The sequence below is a fragment of the Papaver somniferum genome, chromosome 2, assembly GCF_003573695.1.
Source record: "Papaver somniferum cultivar HN1 chromosome 2, ASM357369v1, whole genome shotgun sequence".
In the NCBI taxonomy this organism is placed as follows: domain Eukaryota; kingdom Viridiplantae; phylum Streptophyta; class Magnoliopsida; order Ranunculales; family Papaveraceae; genus Papaver; species Papaver somniferum.
In genome coordinates, this window is record NC_039359.1 from 188,590,453 (window position 1) to 188,612,154 (window position 21,702).

Here is a 21,702-nt window from a genome sequence, read left to right on the forward strand (position 1 = left end):
CTTCGTCTCAGACTCTTGTGATTCTGCAGTAACTTCTTCTGTTAATCAGTTAGTTATTGTGAGGTGACTAATATTTCTAGGCTGCTCTTCGGGAGTATAAGAACGGATTATTAGTTGAGTTTCATGTTCACCTTGATTTATCTAAAGACGGAAACAAAACCAGAATAGACATATCTGTGAGAGACAGATTTGTTTATAAATCTTCGACTTTGGGTTGTAGCAACTCTTAGTTGTGGGTGAGATCAACTAAGGGAATCAAGTGCGCAGAGTCCTGCTGGGACTCAAGAGGCGTAAGGAACGCGGTTATACCTTAATCGGTGTGAGTGTTGGTTAGGTCTCAATTACATTCCAGTTCGAAGTTAACTTGTAGTAGTCTAGATTCTGTAGCGGGTTAATACAGTGTGGTGTTCAAATCTGGACTAGGTCCCGAGGTTTTTCTGCATTTGCGGTTTCCTCATTAGCAAAATTTCTGGTGTCTGTGTTATTTCTTTTCCACGTTATATTTGTTTATAGAACTGAAATATCACAGGTTGTGCGTAGTTCAATCACAATTGATAAATCCGACCTTGTTTGTTGGATAGAACTTGATTGACTCCCAGACATTGGTCTTTGGTACCATCGAAGCTATTCTCATATCAATTAGTCTCACGGATTTCTATCTAGTTGATTTACTGATTGTATTGTGAAAGAGACAAAGCTCTTTGGTATCTTTCTTGATTGAGTTTCGCTTTTAAGTTGGTGCTCTCGGAATTATATCGGAGTTTAATCCATACAGATTGCCGAACGAAATATTGGGTGTGGTTGTTATATCCCCGCGTTTATCTTTCTTTACCTATATAAATATATTCCCACGGATTTTTTTTCCGGAGAAAACGGAAACTGAGTTTACGTTTGACACTATTTATACGAAATTCGATTTCCGTGTCATGTAAGAAAGGGATAAAAATAAACCATAATTAAATTGCTCTGTGACCCATATACCTTCCCTACATATGAAGGATAGCGAAAGGATGCCTGTTCCCATAATGCTTGGCCTAGGCATTGTTAGTGATACATGACATTGATGATGACGACGACGACCACGATGAAAAAAAAGAAGAAAAGTTCCCCCTTAAATCATACCAATTCAGTTCTTCACTTACTCAAAATTCTCCTCTCTCTCTCTCTGGAAGCCCAAGAAACGAGATGTGAAAGTAGATAGTTTCTTTCCAAGTACCAAACCATCTCTCTCTCCATAGTACAGTCTCTTCATCTCTCTCCCTAGTCCCTCCCTCGCCTCTCAGCTTTCTGTTCTCTTTTTGTATAAGTAAAACAAAAAACACTCTCACATAACTTCAAAATCCACTCCGGTTTATCGGGTGACGGATCTGTAACCCGTTTTACGGACGCTTTCGGGTTTTCTCAAGAACCTTCTCTCTCTTACAGTGCATAGATACCCAGTCCTTAAAAAACCCTAGCATCATTTCTTGTTTTTCACTTTCTCAATCCAGTATTAATCATGGCTAATAGTAACCACCAGCCTAATCATCATCAGAATCATCCAGAAGGATTAACAGATGATTTCTTTGAACAGATCTTAGCAATTCCATCTTACCCTGGAAACCACCATCACCAACACCAGCGTCATGATTCTTCAGGTTTAACTACAAATGATGGACATTTGGCGGGAACAACACCACCACCATCTTCATCTATGCTTTTACAACTCAACTCTGGGAATAGTAATATTTATCATCAACAACAGCAGCAACAAGGAAATCTGTTTCCATTAGGGTTAGGTTTAGAACAATCTGTAGGGAAAACTAGTAGTACTAGTTTCATGAAGCTAAATGAAGAATCATCAACAACTTCAGGAGTGGGACATGCTTCTTCTTCTTCTGATGTAAGTAATTAATTACTTCACTAGATTTTGTTTCCTTGTTTACTTCTTTACTTAATCAACCTCCATTTTTTTAGGGATTTTACATTGTTCTAATGCGTTTATGGTATTTCGGGAAAAAACGGTTTTGTGACAAATTTCAGATGAATCTTATCGTTTTTTGTTTCAATGGTGGTCCTGAATCAGGATAACAGAGGAGGGCTAGGGAATTCAGCTCATATGTCAAATTTATTTCCCAGTGCATTTGGAGGACATCATGTACAGCAGCAGCAGCAACAACAACATTCTGTGAGACCTACGCTACAATCCCATCAGGTTCATCAGGTTGGGTCCCACCAAATAATTTTTTATACTATTTATTTAATTTTTGTTTTATTGATAAAGTGTTTTAATTATTTAGTTGAAAGTATTTCAATGAACAAGATAATCTTTGTTTATGCAAGGAAAGTAAGTGATTATCTTGAATTGTAGTGTAATTAGTAATGCAGTCCTATGTTAATGAAATGAGACTTGTGAAGATTTGTCAAAGAGTGGGTCCGTACAAGGATTCACACGGGCGATTGTTCGATTGGTATTATTACCGCCTGTAAGGGTAATTGATGTCAATTTGGTTGAAGGAAGCCGACTGTTTCTTGGCCAATTGTCCTTATTGAGCACAAAATTTCATTGATTTTTTTTTTCCTGAACCACATTAGCGGATACTAGGATTAACCCAATTTGGCATGTATAGGCTTTGGTTGCATTAGCTGGTGATCAGATTCAAATGTGACATCAGTTGCAAAGTCATGTTGTAACATGGTGCAATTTGCTGTTTTTGTGGAAATAGTTGCACCCTTGATCTACTTGCTATAAAGTTATAATTCGGACTTCAAATTCTGTCATCAATGCAAGAAACTGCGATGTCTATTTTTCTGAGGTTGGATGTGTTTTTACATTTTTGCAGCAGCCTTTCCACGGGCAACCTACACCAGGTGCTGCAGGTACTGTACAACATCCACCTGCAATTCGACCAAGAGTGCGAGCTAGAAGAGGACAAGCCACTGATCCCCACAGTATAGCAGAGCGGGTAAACAACTGTTAGAAGCTTGGACTAACAAATCAATGTAGATCTACCTAGCTAACTTAATATTTTGGTTTATAGATGTAACTACCGTATTTCCAACTCTTTTGTCATTGATGACATCTTTTCCCCATTGACATCAGTTTTTACAAACATCTTGTGTATGTTATAGTTAGCTCTGGGTTCTATTCGCATTGCATAAAGGGTCTGGTTTTCTTCTTCATTGCAGTTACGAAGAGAAAGAATAGCTGAAAGAATGAAGGCTTTGCAAGAGCTGGTTCCTAGTTCCAACAAGGTAACTCCTCCTACCGAATGCGATCATCTACCTCCCTGGGGTTTATGACTATAATATCTTGTCCTATGATCAAATGCATCTCTTAATGTTTGTGCTGAAAATTGCGAACTGATGGGTATATAGGCACTAACCCTCAATTTGTGCATATTGCGTTTAAGCCCATGTTCTTTCCTTTTCGCCAAACCAATTTGGCCACTTCCTCATGTATCAAGGAAATTATCTTAACAGACTATCACATCTTTCCTTAAAGCTAAAGTCGTATTGATGCATGTGGGTGAGTACCGGATATATATGTATGCCTACCAGTCTTTCTGACAGGAATAGTGTGGTTATCAGCCTTCTGAATATACATATAGTGGTTGGCGAGGATCTATTCTATAATGGAATAGCATCCTTTCACCTGCTTAGATCGACATATCCTTACATTTTGCCGTTAGTTTTTCCGTGGAGCCCAAACAAAAACTAATTATAAGTTAATTTTTCGGTCATTCAACTTCTTATTGAGTACTATCTTCTGACAAAAGAAATTAGCTTGTACAATAATTCTATTTTACTTATTTATTTTTTCCAATTCTTAGGAGTTACGTCGTGTGTGTTATTCTGCAGACGGATAGAGCAGCTATGCTTGATGAAATTGTGGATTATGTCAAATTCTTAAGGCTGCAAGTGAAGGTAAATCTGTCATCCCTTTGAGTTTAAAAATTATACTACCTCCGTTTCAGGGAAAGTGATACCTTCACTTTTTCATTTTTGCCTAAAAGATAGGCCAAACTGAAAAAGTGAAAGTGTATGTTTCTCTGAAACGGAGGGAATATTATAAAAGAGCATCTTCTTCGTTATGTTCCTCCTAGTATGGGCTCATTTCTGTACATGGTTCAAACAAGTCTTTGCGAAAGCTCTTGTTCCATTTTCAACTATGGAAGAGGCATCCCGTCAATTTGTCTTTGTCGCTTTCACTATCTTCCCTCATTCTAATTTGCACAAAAGAGCTTATGCATCTGACCTAGTATTGTAGCAAGATAATATCCATTGCTAGTCACTTGGCATTTTCATGCATACACGTCAGTGAAGTTTGTCATGTTGTCAAAAAATCTTTGGCAGTTTCGAGATAAAAGTTATCTGGTTAAATGTTCCTAGTTGAACCAGAGAAGTCTTAAGCCTGAACTTTCAACTTTTGGAAAATTCAAAATTGTCTCTTCCTGTCTTAAGTTAACAAGGAATATTCCTACCAAAAGAAACTTAAATAATTTCTCTTACCTGAAGAAGCTTAATTGTGTTTTTACCACATTCTCTTATGAAATTAACAGGTCCTGAGCATGAGCAGATTAGGAGGAGCTGGTGCAGTGGCCCAACTTGTTGCTGACACGCCACTTTCATCAGTTGAGGTGAATAAACAGGAAGGATCTTGAGCTTACACTTAAGAATATTCTTTTAATATATTTGTGGATCACAGTTATGAATTGTCTAGTATATGCATCAATTGTGTTATTTAATCCTTGGTTCTTATGTAGTGTGCACATCTTTCACGTTTTCTTCTTTCCAAGTAACCACTAGTGCTATTTTAGGGGGAGGCTAGTGATGGCGGAAGCAATAGACAAGCATGGGAGAAGTGGTCAACTGATGGTACAGAACATCAAGTAGCAAAGCTCATGGAAGAAGATGTTGGAGCTGCAATGCAGTTCCTTCAATCCAAGGCCCTTTGTATAATGCCCATATCACTTGCGAGCGCGATTTACCATACACAAACAGATAACTCTTCTGCCATCAAACCTGAACCAAATGCCCAAAGTCAGTAGATCCACACACTCACCTACCCACACAGCCGGCCGACCAAGAAGAACACTTGCTCATGTCAATTCGTAACTCCACTTCCCATCTTACATACCCCACCTCTTCAGGTAAGTTCTTAGTTCTTACTCAAGTCGTGAGAGTTATCTAAAACCCTTGTTCATCCCCTTACTTTTTGGCAATTGGTATCAAAGTCGGATGCCATAAGTTGGCTTTTTCACTGTTTCTTCACTCTTCTAATTTTGCTTCGTCCAAAAGATGTGATGTCATCACCATCGAAAAGAAAAGGATAGAAAGGCAAAAAAAGAAAAATTCAAAGCTTTTTCTTTGGTTGTCAAAGCTCTCTCGGGTATGTTCGTAAATTAATCAATGGTGGAGAGAGATAGTGGTGGAAGAAGGCTGAAGAAAATTTTCTTTTCTTTCTTTTATCGTTAAAGGCTTATACTTTACTTTTCTTTTTGTGATAGTGGAGAGAAGAGTGGGTCATGTAAAGGAGGGAAGAAATGGATTTTGAAATGACTCATGGTTGGTTTGATTGTTTAATATGTGAAGAAGGAAAGTTTGTGTTGGGATGTTTTCTTATTGTTTTCACAGTAAAAACATTAATACATGTTGACGTTGTTGGTGGCTTGGTGCTGGCGCTCTTAACTTGTTTTTCGTTCTTTGTTGTCGCGAGTTAGTGGGATGTGCTTCTAAAAGTTTTTTTTGACCTCTTTTAATAGATCCTTTTTCATTATTAAAGCGATGTAATCGTGGGTAAAGGGGGTGACAGCGTTGACCCTATTGAGAGCTAAGTCAGTTACATGGAAATTATGTATTTACGACGGGATTCAATTTTTCAGAAAACAGTTTTCCCAGATCGCATATTTCAGATTACTGAGGATGTCTAATTATGACACGATAAAACTGATAGCAATAGCAAAGAGGGAGTTTCAGACCTGTGTGCGCATGCGTGCAGCTGCAAAACTCTTGCAAGTCTAATGCCGCAGGATTGGGATTGCAAAGAGGGTTCGTATATATTGTTTGACAGAAAGGAGAAGGGGTTCGCGCTATCTTAGGAGTTGAGATATCCTCGTCCAAGATATGCAGCTACATTGGTGACTCAGGAGCCAAAGCCGGGTCTGAGGCAGTGCGAAGTGCGCCATCGCACAAGGCTTGGTTCAATGCCCGTGAACCTGATTGTCAAGAAGAGTACTTGGACAAACCCAAAAATCAATATCCAAGATCAAACTAGTCGTATCCAAATGATCCAATAGGAATTTTGCCAAGTAATAAACTTGTTATCTATCTTTCAAGATACGAATTCTACAAGATACAAGTCTCGTAATCGATCACGATTATATGGTCGTATCTACTAAGATTGAATGCGTATTACTTGTGTAAATCATATTATAAAGATAAACAAGGCACAAGACACTAGCATACTGTAACGAGGAAACCGCAGTAGCATAAAAATCCCAGGACCTTGTTCAAATTTGAACACCAAACTGTATTAAGCCGCTACAGACACTAGCATACTATAAGGCTTCAAACTGGAATATAGTTGAGACCAACCTCCAAGCGATTCAGTTACAGTCACGCTCCTTACTTCTCTTGAACCTCGCAAGGCTCTAGCAATCGGTTCCCTTAGATTTTTCATACCAATCAGATAAACCTATTTGATTTCCGTTTAGATCAAAAATCAAGGCTTGGAAATATGTTTGCAATAGACACAGCTAGCAAACCTCACAAATCCGAAACACTTGCACTCACTTAGATGAGAAGCCTAGATTCTTTACCACCCTTTCACGAACAATCTTCAACTTATCAAATAAGAATAGTTTTTAGATATTTATCTTGAGGAATCACAAAGTCTGAGACGAAGAGAACTTTGCGATTACTATCTATCTTGCCTGAAAGAGATTACGAAAACCTTAATAACATAATAGCAAGATCAGGATACACAAACTATCAAGATAAAAGATAGTCAGACTTGGCTTCACGAATCCTCAAAGCGAAGTATTTTAGTCGTAGACCTAATAGGAAACTTATGGCAATAGACGACGAGAAGGATAATATTAATGAGTAGAGGGATGTCATTTATAGGGGGTGGGTGGGTGTAAAATAATAGTTACGAAGGTGAAAAGACAGACAGTTATAAAACTAAGAGGCACCAACAGTTATTATTGAAGTGACGTGTGATGAGAAGTGACGATTCAATACCAGACTAAAGCAGAGATGGAAAGGTTAGCAATACGACGTGGGACTAAAGGGTCTAGTGTGCACCTGAAACAGAAAAAGGAAGGTCTAGAAACACGCTTAGTTTATCAGGGACCGGGCGACTGTTGCTCAAGCTATATGCACGAGTCAACAGTTAAGGGATTAATGTTGATACCCTAAAATGATCATACAAGAACCAAGCCCAAATATAGAAATAATAGGGCTTATATGGTGATTTCTAAGTAATTTGGGTCCAACAAGATAAGTTATAATAGCCCATCAAGGAAGGTCAAGGCGTTAAATTCAAGAGGAAACACCAAAAAGTTAAGTTTTAGCTAAAAAGAAAGGGCATGATTGCAGATATCTCCTAAAGGAGGGGTTTATGGGTAATACCAAGGAGAGGTATAACTATAAAAGTAAGGATATTATGCTAATGAAACCAAGCTTATTCTACCCATTTTAACATGTCTTGTTGTTATTAGGGTTGGATCACTACCTAATTATTAACAAAGGACATAAGCTTGGGATTCCAAGCTTTCGAAAGACTTTCAAGGCCATAGAAAGATCTTTAGTTGGAAATTTCCAATTTTCCCAGCTAATACTTCTTCCACTACGTTGATTTGAGATAGTTTCACATTGATGGCTTCTTATCTTTTGGTGTAGGAAACTCTAAATTCCCCATAGGAAAACTTTTGAGAGTAGCCAACAATTCTCTATCCACTTCAAAAACTCTTCTTCCAGTCATGGTTCTAAAGAACAATTTCTCAAGATTAACATTATGAACATTTGCATAGAAAACTCTTGTAAGAACATCAAATCCTTCACCATGACCATCAAAGATGTCATCGAGGTTACACTTTTCAAAAAAAGATAGTTTATTGGTATGCAATTGATCCTTGACCAACTTCTTTTCAAGGCTGAAACCTCTTGAAAGAATATTGCCATAGGTTTTTGTACAATCTTCATTAACAAATATTATCCTACATGATGTTTTGTTCATAACTTAACCTTTTCCATTAAGAGGTTGCGTCACCTTTGAAACATCCTTAGAGTTTTTCTTAGATTTTACAGCATCTCCTTTGATTCTAACCATGTGTTACTAAAAATAGTAAATTGAAGAAGAAGAAGGATGAAACTTACTTGAAGGAGATCTTGCATGAAAATAGTCACTTCAATTGATGCTTTATATATGCAATAAACTTGAATTAAACTAAGATTTATAGAAAAAATTCTATTAAAGGCAAACGGAAACGGTTTTTTAACCCTAACATTCCTTTCTCGTTCATGAATTGTTTGAGAAAGAAGGAGGTAAGGGAGGTTCGTGAACCCTTGGACCTTATAAAAGACTTTATGGGCATGGTCGGTTCCTGACTCACTACCAAAAATAAAGTAATCTACAAATAAAATTGTTAGATTCTTCTACTGAGATTTACAGATAAGTCCTTATTGATGAAAAATAATTCAATCAATATTTGTGGTAAAGATTGGAAGTTGATACATAATTAGATAAGTACATAAAATGTATCAAATAAATTGTGTTATCCAAAATACTTTTTGATAAATTCAAACACAAGGACACCGAATCAGGTGCTAAAAAGAAACTCATGAAAACACATGTGGCTTTACGTGATAGTGACAATTCATGATAATTAAGCGAAGCTCAACATGACATGAATGTCTTTTTATGTCTCTTCAATGTTGAATCAAAAATGTACTAGGCATGACAAAACATCAGATAAGACATGTGGATGGAATAGTCACAATTAAACCAAAACACAAAAAGTAAAACTATTATCTGTTACTTTTGTCACCTTAAGCAATATAGATGATGAGGTGGTTCCAATTTCTTGCTAGCAAGAAGTTGGGTGAGCAAGAACCATCTCAGAATGACAGTTGTCGTCTCTTGTGCCTCTTGTGCCTGTAACATAATCAAAGGAGTGATTATTCTTGAACATGCTGGAAGTCTTCCTTTCAGTTCCATTCTTGTTGATGAAGTGACAACTGGATGAGTTTCATAACAGGTAGACGATGTCAAAATCTCAGAAGTTTCTTTTTTAGGGATCGTGTACAATTTCTTGATATGACTAATTTGTGCGCGCTGAAAACAAAACTTGATAGAGTCGGAACAATGTAAAAAATTTGCTTCGTTCATGATCATTGCAAGACGTCGCAATAATGCCAGAGTATTCTTAATGGCTATAAAGAGATCTTCGTTTATATATCTACCTTTGTTGCATCCTTAAAAAATTGGATATACAATTTTTTAAGACAGCGTAACCTGATGCTCTTGATGAACGTTTTCTTGACTTTTTTTCGTGCCTGGGGAACATTTATTTTTCCTTTAAATTCTTTACCCTCAACTAAGGTATTGGAGGTCTCAGTTAATTTGAGAGTATCTAAAGAATCCGTACTAGAATCTCTATACATAAATCTCTGAAGAAACTTAAAGGAACTCTGGCGTACGTTGCAGGTGAATGAAGAAAACCTCCCAAAATAATTCCGCATAAGAATATGTTTTAAGGACCAATTACAAAACACAAACTTATTAGGTCTAAAGGTGTTTTCCTGCTCTGATACAAATTGAAAAGGATAGGGTACCAAGTACACCACCAACTTTTTCAATCGGCAACCTATATGGACAAAACCTAATATAATTGCAAGTAGACCTACTAAATGATCCTTGAAAATATGTATATAGAGTTTATATCTCTATCTATTCTTTATCGAAAAGTATAGAAAACAGAGTCTGTGAACCTGATTGTTAAAGGGTACTTGGACGATCTCAAAAATCAACATCCAAGATCAATCTAGTCGTATCCAAATAATCCAATTGGAATTTTTCCACTAATGAACTTGTTATCTATCTTTCAAGATACGAATTCTACAAGAAACAAGTCTCGTAATCAATTACAATTATATAGACATATCTACTAAGATTGAATACGTACTACTTGTGTAAATCGTATTATAAACATAAACAATATTATGCAGAAAGGGAAAAACACAAGATACCAGAAATTTTGTTAACGAGGCAACCATAATAGCTAGAAAAAACCCAGGACCTCGTCCAGATTTGAAGACCACACTTTATTAAGCCGCTATACACACTAGCATATTATAAAACTTAGGACTCAAATGTAGTTGAGACTGAATCCACCCTCTAAGCAATTCAGTTACAGTCGCGCTCCTTACGTCTCTTGAACCTCGCAAGGCTCTACGCATTTTATTCCCTTAGATGACGTCCTTTAAGCCTAACCGTTGCTTTAACCTAACTGAAGACTTTTGATACCAATATGCCTCTAAAAGATAAGCCTATTTGATTTCCCTTTTGTTCAAATATCAAGGCTTGGAAATCTGTTTGCAATAGACAAATCTAGAAAACCTCACAAATTCGGAACACTTACACTCACTTAGATGAGAAGCCTAGATTCATTACCACCCTTTCACTAACAATTTTCAACTTATCAATCAAGAATAGTTTTTCAGATATCTATCTTGAGGAATCACAAAGTTTGAGACGAGGAGAACTTTGCGATTACTACCTATCTTTCCTGAAAGAGATTACAAAAACATCAAAACAGAACAATAAGATCAAGATACACAAACTATCAAGATAAAAGATAGTCGAACTTGGCTTCACGAATCCCCAAAACGAAATGTTTTAGTGGTAGACCTAATAACGTTTGACAAAGGAAATCTAGGTCAATAGAGAACGACTCTAGCTATCAACTAGGACACAATGTGTCAGAGATTGATTTTCCAAGTTGAAATAACATCTCCAATTATAGATTTTCTAGAATGAGGGTTGCTTAGAATTCAAGCAATGATAACTTGAGATTCAAGCAAACACTTTCTCTGTTTATATTAACTCTAATTAGAATTTTAAGTAAGCGTGTGAGAATTAGTCTTGAAATCACATAAAAGAATATACACAACGTTCCGGTTATGGAACCGTATATAATGATTGTTCTGGAAAATATGTTTTATAAACTATAACCAATTTGATGTTCATTTAAAAATTTAAGAATTTAATCATGGTACACATACACAAGTGTGTTATGGATCAATGATGTCTTAGAGGTGTTTATGAGAGTCATAGCAATGCTAAACACTGCTAAACTTTTCCTGGCACCGTTGGTGAAACGGTTCGTGAACCGTAAGCAAGGTAAATCTTGCGTACATTCTCACACAAAATATAGCAAAATAAGTAAATTTTGCGTGTCGACACAAAATTGAGTGAATATGTAAATCTCACATGCTCATACAAAATTGAGTAAAATAAGAAAATTTCGTGTGCTCATACAAAATTGTTAGATTCTTGTACTTCTTATCTCTGACACGAGAATTACTTGATTTTATGAACATAGTTGTGATGCTTCAATCGAGTATTTTTTATGTGCAGCTTGTTTAAACACTGTAATGAATCAATATTATTTAGAATTGCTCTGTATTAGTGGGTAATACCTCTAGGATCCCGGGATATATTCTGAAAAATTTATAGAATATCTGAGAGTATTGCAACATGAACCACTACTATTCTAATAACATTGTATGTATGCACATACCGACTCATACGGTAAATACACTGCACATATATGTATATTTTATGAGTTCTGCTGGGTGAAGCACATAAATATAACTATAAATATGCTGAGAGATAGGCATAAACACCTAATATGATTTTAGCGTACTCCTAAAATTATTTTCAGAATGAAAATATACCAAATTCTGATACTAGGTCAGAAACACAGATTTTTACAATTTTTGCCTTAAGTAAAAACCCACCACCAACAACAGAAAAAGAAAAGTTTTGGAAGAGAAGTAATTTAGAATTTTTTTGCTTCAGATGATGATCTTTAGAATCCAAATTCTTTAACATATCCAAATGTCTTTTAGTTATCCATTTTAAAGTATTGACTTTCTTTTGAACATGTAACAATTATCAAAATTGTACCCATATCGATGATAGAAATTACAAAAAGAACTTTGTTTTTATTTAATTCTGACAGTTGTGCACATTGCTTTTTTTTCCTTCACCATCTCGATTGCAACCCATAATCATGGCATGTATCCATGTTTGAAATGGATGGATTAAGATGGCACCTGGTGGAAAAAATCATTCAGAAATAAGTGCAATATTAGCCGTATCCTTTTCTTCAAAGTTATATGAATCTGAGGTCTCATCAAGAGTTACACCAAGAGCTTTGAAAACCCTTTACACTTGAGGCACTGTGGCTGATATCCATCATATTCGTCGCCTTTCTTTTCTTGTCCGGAACACGATCATGAGAACGTATGGGATGATGAATATCTTTTATGGATCTCTTATTTCTGTTACTTAAGAGATATCGAAAATATCTAGTAACCAAAGACATGATTGAATCAATATCATCATCTGATTCATCTGCTCATTTGCCGGGTTCAGTATGAAGTCATAGATTTGTTCGGCCAAGGATTGTCATAGATTTGGCACTAAGTTGCCTCCTCCATTTTTGTTACAAAATGAACTAGAAGTAGGACCAAACTGAGAGTGAGCAACATAGAAGAAGATAGATTTGTGAATGAGAAGTACAATTTCCCTATCTTCATAGGAATGAGTAGAATAATGACAACTTTCTCAAGTGGGTTGTGCACCATTCAGACTTTGCATTTTCTCTTCCACTTCTTGCACTTTTAAAAAAGATTTATAATAAATGACCGGTTGGATTTGTCCAACCAAGAAATACATGAAAAAAGATTCTTTCTCTTTCGGTTCGGCTTTCTTTTGCTCGGGAAAATGGAAGCTTGTATTACAGCAAGCCCATTCATCGGTTCCTTAGCTGACTTACTTTCCTTGCTCATTTATTTATATAGTTGTCTTGATTTCCTTCCTAAGTTGTTTATGAAAAAGCGGGGATACAACAACCACACCCAATATTTCTCTTAGCAATCTGTATGGACAAACTCCAATATACTTTCTAGAGAATCAAATAGACAGTCATACTCAATCTAGATAAAAGTATATCAAAGGAGTTAATATATCAATCTCTCGATTTGATTTATACTCAAGCAAATAGAAATCTGCGAGTCTTTATCAAATACTAGAGAGATAACTTGGATGGTACCAAAGACCAATATCCAAGTGTCAATCAATTTAAATCAACAACCGAAGGTCGGATATTCTAATTGACTGAACTAACGCACAACCTGTGATATTTCAATTATATAAATAAATATGTTGCGGAATAAAAATAACACAGACACCATAATTTTTTTAACGAGGAAACCGTAAATGCAGAAAAACCCTGGGACCTAGTCCAGATTAAACACACACTGTATTACACCGCTACAGACACTAGCCTACTGCAAACGAACTTCGGTCTGGAATGTAGTTGAACCCCAATCAATCTCACACTGATCCAAGGTACAGTTGCGCTCCTTACGTCTCTGATACCAGCAGGATACTACATACATTCCCTTAGCTTATCTCACCCACAACTAAGAGTTGCTACGACCCAAAGTCGAAGACTTTAATAAACAAATCTGTATTACACAGAAAAGTCTACAGTAATAGATAAATCCGTCTCCCACAGAAATATCTACAAGTTTTGTTCCGTCTTTTGATAAATCAAGGTGAACATGAACCAATTGATAACCCGGACTTATATTCCCGAAGAACAACCTAGTATTATCAATCACCTCACAATAATCTTAATCGACGCGGAGAAAGAAGATATTGTGGAATCACAAAAGATGAGACTAAGATGTTTGTGACACTTTTATATCTTGCCTATTGGAGATATCAATCTCAAGCCAATCTTTGCGATTGTACTCGTACGATAGAAACAACAAGATCAAACCACACAACTACGAGAAAGTAGTATCGGTCGGGCTTCACAATCCCAATGAAGTCTTTAAGTCGTTAACCTGGTTTTAGAGAAGAAACCAAAGGTTAAAGGAGAATTGACTCCAGCTTACACAACTAGTATCACACGTAAGGTGTGGGGATTAGGTTTCCCAGTTGCTAGAGTTCTCCCTTATATAGTCTTTCAAATCAGGGTTTGCAATCAATGTTAGCTTGGTAACAAAGCATTCAATATTCACCGTTAGATGAAAAACCTGATTAGATTCAATCTAATATCTTTCAACCGTTAGATCGAAAACCTAGCTTGTTACACAAAAATGAAATGCACGTTTCTAGGTTTGTGTAACCATACCCAAACATGTACATTGTTGGTTCAACAATAGTTAACCAAATGTTTAGCCATATGAGAACTTTCATATCAACCATATTCTTTTTCACCATAACTAGTTCAAATGACTCAAATGAACTAGTTAAAGAGTTGTTCAATTGCAAGGAAATCTTATGTAACTACACAAGACACAATTGAAGCAAAAACGATTTGATTCACTCGAATCAGTTCATGAACTTTATAACCATGGTTTGCAATTAGCATTCATTAGTTTATATATATATGATTTCAAAAACAATCGTCTTTAGATATAACCAACTCAAGTTCCCGGAAGGAGTTCTCAAACTCCAGCAGATTTTCTCGGGTCGAGAACTTCCGCCAGTTCGCGGACTAAGTTCACGGCTCTTGTTCCGGTTCTCTTGATCAACAAAGTTCGCAAACTTCGGTTCAAGGAGTAAGGACTTATACATATATGTGTTTCCACAACAATGCTTATATCCATCATTGGTTATATAATCTAAACTCTTATTTCAATCATTGAAACATTCTTATAGGACGTTATATAGTTGTTATTCACAAACCATTTTTCGTCAAAGCAATTTTCAAAGTGATTGAAACATAACATGACTTTCGTCACTAGGTAAAGATGAAATTGGCTAAAGCGAAAGCTTACCAACACATATTTCGAGAAATATATAGGCGAGATAAACTCGGCTCGAAATAGCAAATGTGTATAATCAAAGTCTATATAGCAAAATGACTTTTGTCTCAAGATAGGAGATAGAGTAGATAGACTTTTGAGTGATAGATAAGTTCAAGTCTCCACATACCTTTTAGTCGATGAAGTTCCACCAGTTTATTGAGTAGTTCTTCGTCTTGTATGATGATCCGCCATGGAGTTCTTGAGCTCAATTATAATGTCTATCCTAGTCCGAGACTTAGCTATAGTAGACTATAAATCAAGACTTATAGTTTTGATCACTAACATTGACAAACATGCTTGAGATAGAAACGCATGCGAGTTCGACCGAGCAATGCTCTAACAGTTTTGTTTACTTACTTATATGACAAGGATAAATTATAATCATGAATCATCTACTAATTAAAGTTTTTCTTCTTTAGATGGAACCTTTGAATTTATTTCTACTTTGAAAGCAATTCCTATTGTTTGGTTAGATTGGGACAACAATCATTAGATTTCCAACAGGAGAGCTTCGAGAAAGTGTCGAAAGATGATTTGCTTCCATGAAGAATATTTCCTAGACTCGTGTATAGATGGTAAAAATCTGAGAATGTTGCAAACTATATATTTTTCAGAAATAATATTTCTTAAATAGAAAGATGCATTGACAATCTCAAAGATTTTAAAGTGAAACTCCTCAAAAGTATCGTTATTATCCATACAAAGAATTTTCCAATCAGAAGTGAGAGTGAAGTATAACTTCTTTTTATGACGTGTTACCTTCGAATACAGTCTCAAGACTATCCAAGTATCCTTGGATGTTTGACACGTGGATGCATGATGCTGAAAATCTTGGCTTAACGCATGTATCATGGCATTTGAACCATCTGAATTCTATGTGGTAAGAACCTTTTCCTCTTCAATGTATGAAACTAATCTCTTAAACTCAGTTTCTTTGCCACTTCCGCACGTACATATCCATTGAAAACTAATACTCAAGTATCAAAGTCACAGGATTAAAGAAAAGATTTCATAGCAGAATTTTACCACAGATAGTTAATACTATCAGTTAATACCATCAAATTTTGGTAGTAAATTAACTGAACCTGAATTCATTGTTTTTGGTAGGTTGGATTCTGCCAAAAAAAGATTGTTAGATTTTATCGTGTTTGCCTGATCTGATACCAATTGAGATGACGAGGGTGCCAAGTACACCACAATCTTTCGTATCAACCTACTATAGACATATCTTGTGTAATCTTACAGAAACAATAACTTCCAAAACATTACTTCAACAAGATGTTAGCTTGGTATATAGTTATGCGTTCAAAACCAAACTAACTATGAAATCGTATACCAAGTAGATTAATGTACATGTGTATTTAATTTAGTTAATAACTATGAAAATTATAATGCGAAAGTAAAGTAAATAACACGACACAAAAGATTTTTTTAATGAGGAAAACTTCTTGGCAAAAGAAACTCGGGACCTTTTTTGAACACTTTGAGAATTAAGCGGCTATATAATTTGACTACTGTAATTTCGTATAGTTGAAATTAAGTAAACTATTCTTAGTTACTCAGTTTCTTCAGTATTCCTGTGCCTACAACCAATCTGGTCTATGCACGTGAATCCCAAGATAGATTCCACTATCTCAAGTTATGAATACTTATGCTAGCTCAACTCATTAGATCGTAAACCGAAACAGTAAAGGACTAACCTATTCTAGTAACTACCTCACTGTGTACCTCCCAAACCTTAAAATGGTCAGAGATAAGTTGACTATAAAGGACCTTTCGCGTACCATATATAAACTGCTTTGGTCAAAGGTCAATACCAAGACAAATATTGTGTAAATAATTATTTCAGTCGATAAGCTCTAGTCAAGAAATTCTACGAGGAAAATCAACTAACTAGTTTGCCCGATTTTTCCACAAGTCTGATGCTTATGGAAATAAATTGCTTGTTTGATCTCAGAGAATCAAGTGTGCACGGAGTATCACAAGATCAGAATACCAAAAATAAAAATCCATATAGTCTTCAATATTCAATCCTCAAGGCATCTTCTGCACAAACAACTTGATTCCTACTAATAGTTTATCACACACAGATTAAAATGTGTATGGACAATAAGGAATTACCAAAACCGAAAATCCTTAAGATACGCAATAAATGTATATTTTTGGTTTTGAAAAATTCCAATTGTTATACCGAAATCACTCTTAGTTGATAACTAATATTATCTAGCATACATACATAAGTATACTTTACTGATATAGCAATAAGAGATATGTAATCCTATGGGATATGAAAATCATTCAAATCCGAATATCTAAAATATACCAGAATATTTCGATTTCGGGATCAGTCTTGAGAATCAAGAAAGATAGTTGAACATTAAGTAATAAGAGTATAACACGTATTCGAATCACCATGTCGACATTTTGTGAACATTCCAAGTCCAATCTGTGAATGTATAGATGTTTGTATAAACCTTAAGATTACCAAACATATTGAAAATATAAATACATATTAAATTACAAACATGATCGGTTAGGTATCGGTCCTTACCACAAGGCATCGGTCCTGGGATCGGTCATGTACTCTCTTTCGACTATGAAACGGAATTTCGCAAGTCTACTCCCTTAGACTATGTTTAGGATATTCCGTAATATATATAAGATCAAGGATTGAATTCAATCCGGAAGTTCACACTCACTAAATACTAACAAGTTACAAATTATAACATCGATTTACGAAGCTTATAAATAAACTATACTTCGTAATTCTATATATCCAAGTTGTATAAAACAACTAGTATATCTTTCCTTACTATTTTTATCATAGTATAATGACCAAGTCATAGACACAAGTAAACAAACTATACATCGTATGTTATGTTTTTAATAAACAGTGACTTGAAAGAACTATGATATAAAAGGAACAATTCATGTCTGTGTTACTAACCTCGAAATGAAGTATGTGTTCATTGATGATGATACGTATTCAGTTTTTTTATGAGTAACAAGAACGAGTCTCTATATTTCTATGGTCCTAGTCTAACCTAACAAATTTGCCTCTAGTAATCAAATCAAGCAGCTTCGAGTTTTGATACTAAAATACGACAACCAAAATTAACATACCAACACTTGATTGGTTCAACCGAGCAATGCTCTAACAATGTCTACCACGTAAAAATATTTCCTTGTGGAAACCTTGTTAGGAAAACCTATTGGGAAATAGTGGAGCTAAAGATAAAGAGTGCAGTATGGGGTGAAACTGAGAGAACTACCTTATTAGAACCTTGCTAGGAAAACCCAGTGGGAAAACCATAGTGGAGGGAAAAAAATATAATTTAGAAATTTATCCCTCTCTTGAAAACTTCTATAGTACTTTAGCTTGACAAATATTTGAGTTATCTCATTCCAATATTTGAGTGCTTCATTCTTAAATGTAGAAGTTGGTAATGCTTTAATGAATAATTATCAAGATTTTCACGTAATTGTACTTGCTCACTTCAAGCTCTCTGTTCTTTACAAGCTCATATGTGGAAAAAAAACTCGAGAAATATTCTTTTTTGGATACTTCAATCAACTTTCATATAACCATATTTGAATCATGCAATGTAAGTAGCATTGCCTTTATATAATATTGTTGGGTGTCTTTAATCGAAGGAAGCCCGCATGATTGCGGAATATGATGTTTCGTAGTTCGTAACCATACATACACACACGACTTGCTTCATGATTTTCTAAGATTTCAGAGCGATTTGGTGATAAACATCCCCTCATGCAACATAAGACTAGTTAATTAATGTTTTTCTTTGATTAAAACCCATATACTAGCCGTCTTTGTTGAAAATAAGAAATATGTTGGTCTTTCTTTTTTAAGGAATAACATGTTGATCTTCAAATAATACTCTGAACATCTCTTCAAACACTTATTTTTGCAACTTATTTAAGATGTTTCCCTCATCAAAACCTTGTCAGCAAAATCCAAAAGAAAAAAACCTGAGTGAATCGAGATTTTTTTTTTAGTTGGACACACACATGTTATTTTGTTAAAACCTCAAGAAGAAAAACCCAATGAGAAAAAAACCATGACTATCCAAGATATCCAATATCATCCCCTTGGAAGAAAACGTCTCAGTTGATCGGTTTACGATGCAACACCACTAGTACATAATTTAAAACCATCTTCAACTAAAACAAATATTGAAAAGAAATACCTTTGTGTTGTTATAATTTAGTTAGAAAATTCAAGTTGAATTGTCTTTGCCCAATTTCACGATAATTAATTGGTTGTATCTAATATATCTTTTATTCTCCGTTAACTTCTCCCAAACAGTTATAAACGATTGTTGTTGCAATACTGCAAAGGGGATGTTATATTGCTCCAACAACTTGGTAAAAGATCAAAACATATTTGATGTACTAAATTATCAATGAGACATTGGATAAACCAGTCGAATAAAGAACCAATGGTAGAGGTACCGCAAATACCAAAATACATATTTTTTTTGGACTAATGTTTCCATACCGATGTTAATTAAGTTTTGGCAAACATATTCACTGTCAAACAATTTCAAGTATAACATATAATACAACACGAGTCATAACCTAGTGACATATACGTCAAGAGTGAAGTGATATTTGTCCTTTTGTATAGAACTTTATATTTATGATTAAAAATATTAAAATGGATGTCACATGGAGTTATGAAATGTATAATGTTCATATCTATGAACATGTATTGTTGGTGAAAGATTTATTTGATTATTCTTTTAACAATCTTTATTCCAATCTCTTTATCAATAACAGTTAAGTTTTTTTTTTTGAGGGGTGGGTGGGTGGGGGTATATTGTATTTAAAGTTCAAAAATTAGTTGTGGTTGCTAATGAAAGATCCATCTCATCGTAGTTAAGCAAAAAATGATTTCAAAACTTCATGAGTTCGTGATTTTTGTATGGAAATAACTTGGTTCCATCTTCAAAAAGTAAATGCGCAGTGACTTCTAAAATTAAATGGGTAATGACTTTTAAAAGCAAATGAGTAATGATTCCCAAGACACAAATGGGTAATGATTCCCAAGAGATAATCAGTAATGATTCCCAAAATGAAAGGGAAATGATTTCTTCGAGTCGATAGATGGCGGCGCCTGCGCCGAGAAAAACAGTAGGTGGGTGTATGAACTAATGAAACTCATGCCATGAACTCTTTAAAATATGCATTGAAATTAATGATTTATTGTGTCCGTTAACGGTGATAGGCTTAGCGAATTATTGAGTACGAAATATTTCTTTTGAAGTTGTACTGTCGTTTTTCTTATTATCTATTTTTTTTGCTTATTGGTATTCTTTTGCATCCGTTTGGGAAAACATGAATATTGATCCACCATATCACCCCAATTGGCATTGTTACAGATTCATCGAACGTGGAAGTGGAACTAAGAAGTTATCTAGCTTGTTCACGTTGTTCGGTGTTTGTTTTCCTTTTGAGCGTACAATGGATTCACGTGTTTTAGCTAAGAATAAACATTTGAATACGTCAAATTATTTTCTTAACTATTTTATTACTGGTAATTGAAATGAAATTATCATAATTTTGAAAATATAATTTGCTTGTGAATGTTATTATTCCATGTTTCTTGTCATGTGCACTTCAGTCTTGTTGTTGGTAAAATCTGTACCAATTAGTATGGATCTGGGTGTAACTTATTCACAGAAAATACTCATCTATATCTCAAATGTAAGAGGTTCATATGATTCATGTTTTGGTTATGTTTTAATAGATATGACACTTGACGTACAATGCGTCTAATCAGAAAAATGCAGAAATGTAGTTCTGTTAGCTCATAGACATTTCACAGACCATTTGAGCTTAGAATTTGGACCAATAAATTTTGCATTAAAGATATGAGTCTCTTTAGTTTCCAGATTTATGCCAATCCAACTAAGTCTGCAAAAGGATGCAATTAAAGATCGTCATAAATGCACTTTTGTGTTATAACCGTATAATTCTTTATTTAAATCGTTTTGAATCAATCCATGCTCTTTGTAATTGTCTTACTTTAAATCATGGTGTTTACCTAATTTTATTAAAAGGTTAATTATGTTTGAAATTATATGTTAGATCATAACTCAGTTGAACCCGCAAAGTGTTGGTATGTCAAGTTTGGTTGTCATATTTTAGTATCAAAACTCATTTAGAGTCGTTTGATTAAATACTAGAGTCAACTTCGTTTAGGTTAGACTAGAAATTATGGGAATGTTGAGACATACAAGTATTACTCTGAAGACCTGAAGAATGTGAGGAAGTAACAAACTACAACGACGACATCATCCTTCCACTTGAGGTTGGTAATATTGACTTGAATTTGTTTCATTCCTAACGTATCTTTCAAGTTGTGCTATATTGAAAACATAACATGCAATGTATATATTGTATATAATACTCTAGTGAAGAGACATGATCATAATAGAATGATCATAGTATTAAGGAATTAGACTACGAAGTATTACGCTTATCTTTTGAACTTTATAGATATCCCTTCGACATAATCTTGTATATAGTTTTATGATTATGTGTATGGGTTTATGGTGAATATTTCATCATAGGAAACGATGT

The 21,702-nt window shown here is 34.9% G+C and overlaps 1 protein-coding gene across 1 annotated transcript; it reads left to right on the plus strand.

Annotated features, from left to right (window-relative positions):
• Positions 1-1,095: 1,095 nt before the first annotated feature.
• LOC113350033 (transcription factor UNE12-like) lies at positions 1,096-5,652 on the plus strand. The gene is made up of 7 exons (XM_026594101.1): positions 1,096-1,882; positions 2,066-2,203; positions 2,823-2,945; positions 3,169-3,234; positions 3,841-3,906; positions 4,542-4,619; positions 4,800-5,652. Exons 1-7 carry the CDS (start codon positions 1,499-1,501, stop codon positions 5,028-5,030), a joined length of 1,086 nt encoding a protein of 361 aa, XP_026449886.1. The 5' UTR covers positions 1,096-1,498; the 3' UTR covers positions 5,031-5,652.
• Positions 5,653-21,702: the final 16,050 nt, after the last annotated feature.

Bases quoted from the DNA above. Each gene is read 5' to 3' on its own strand.
- LOC113350033 (XM_026594101.1), top strand. From the start codon at position 1,499: ATGGCTAATAGTAACCACCAGCCTAATCATCATCAGAATCATCCAGAA. The intron at 1,883-2,065 runs GTAAGTAATTAA...GTCCTGAATCAG, and splicing joins ATGCTTCTTCTTCTTCTGAT to GATAACAGAGGAGGGCTAGG. The intron at 3,907-4,541 runs GTAAATCTGTCA...TGAAATTAACAG, and splicing joins TCTTAAGGCTGCAAGTGAAG to GTCCTGAGCATGAGCAGATT.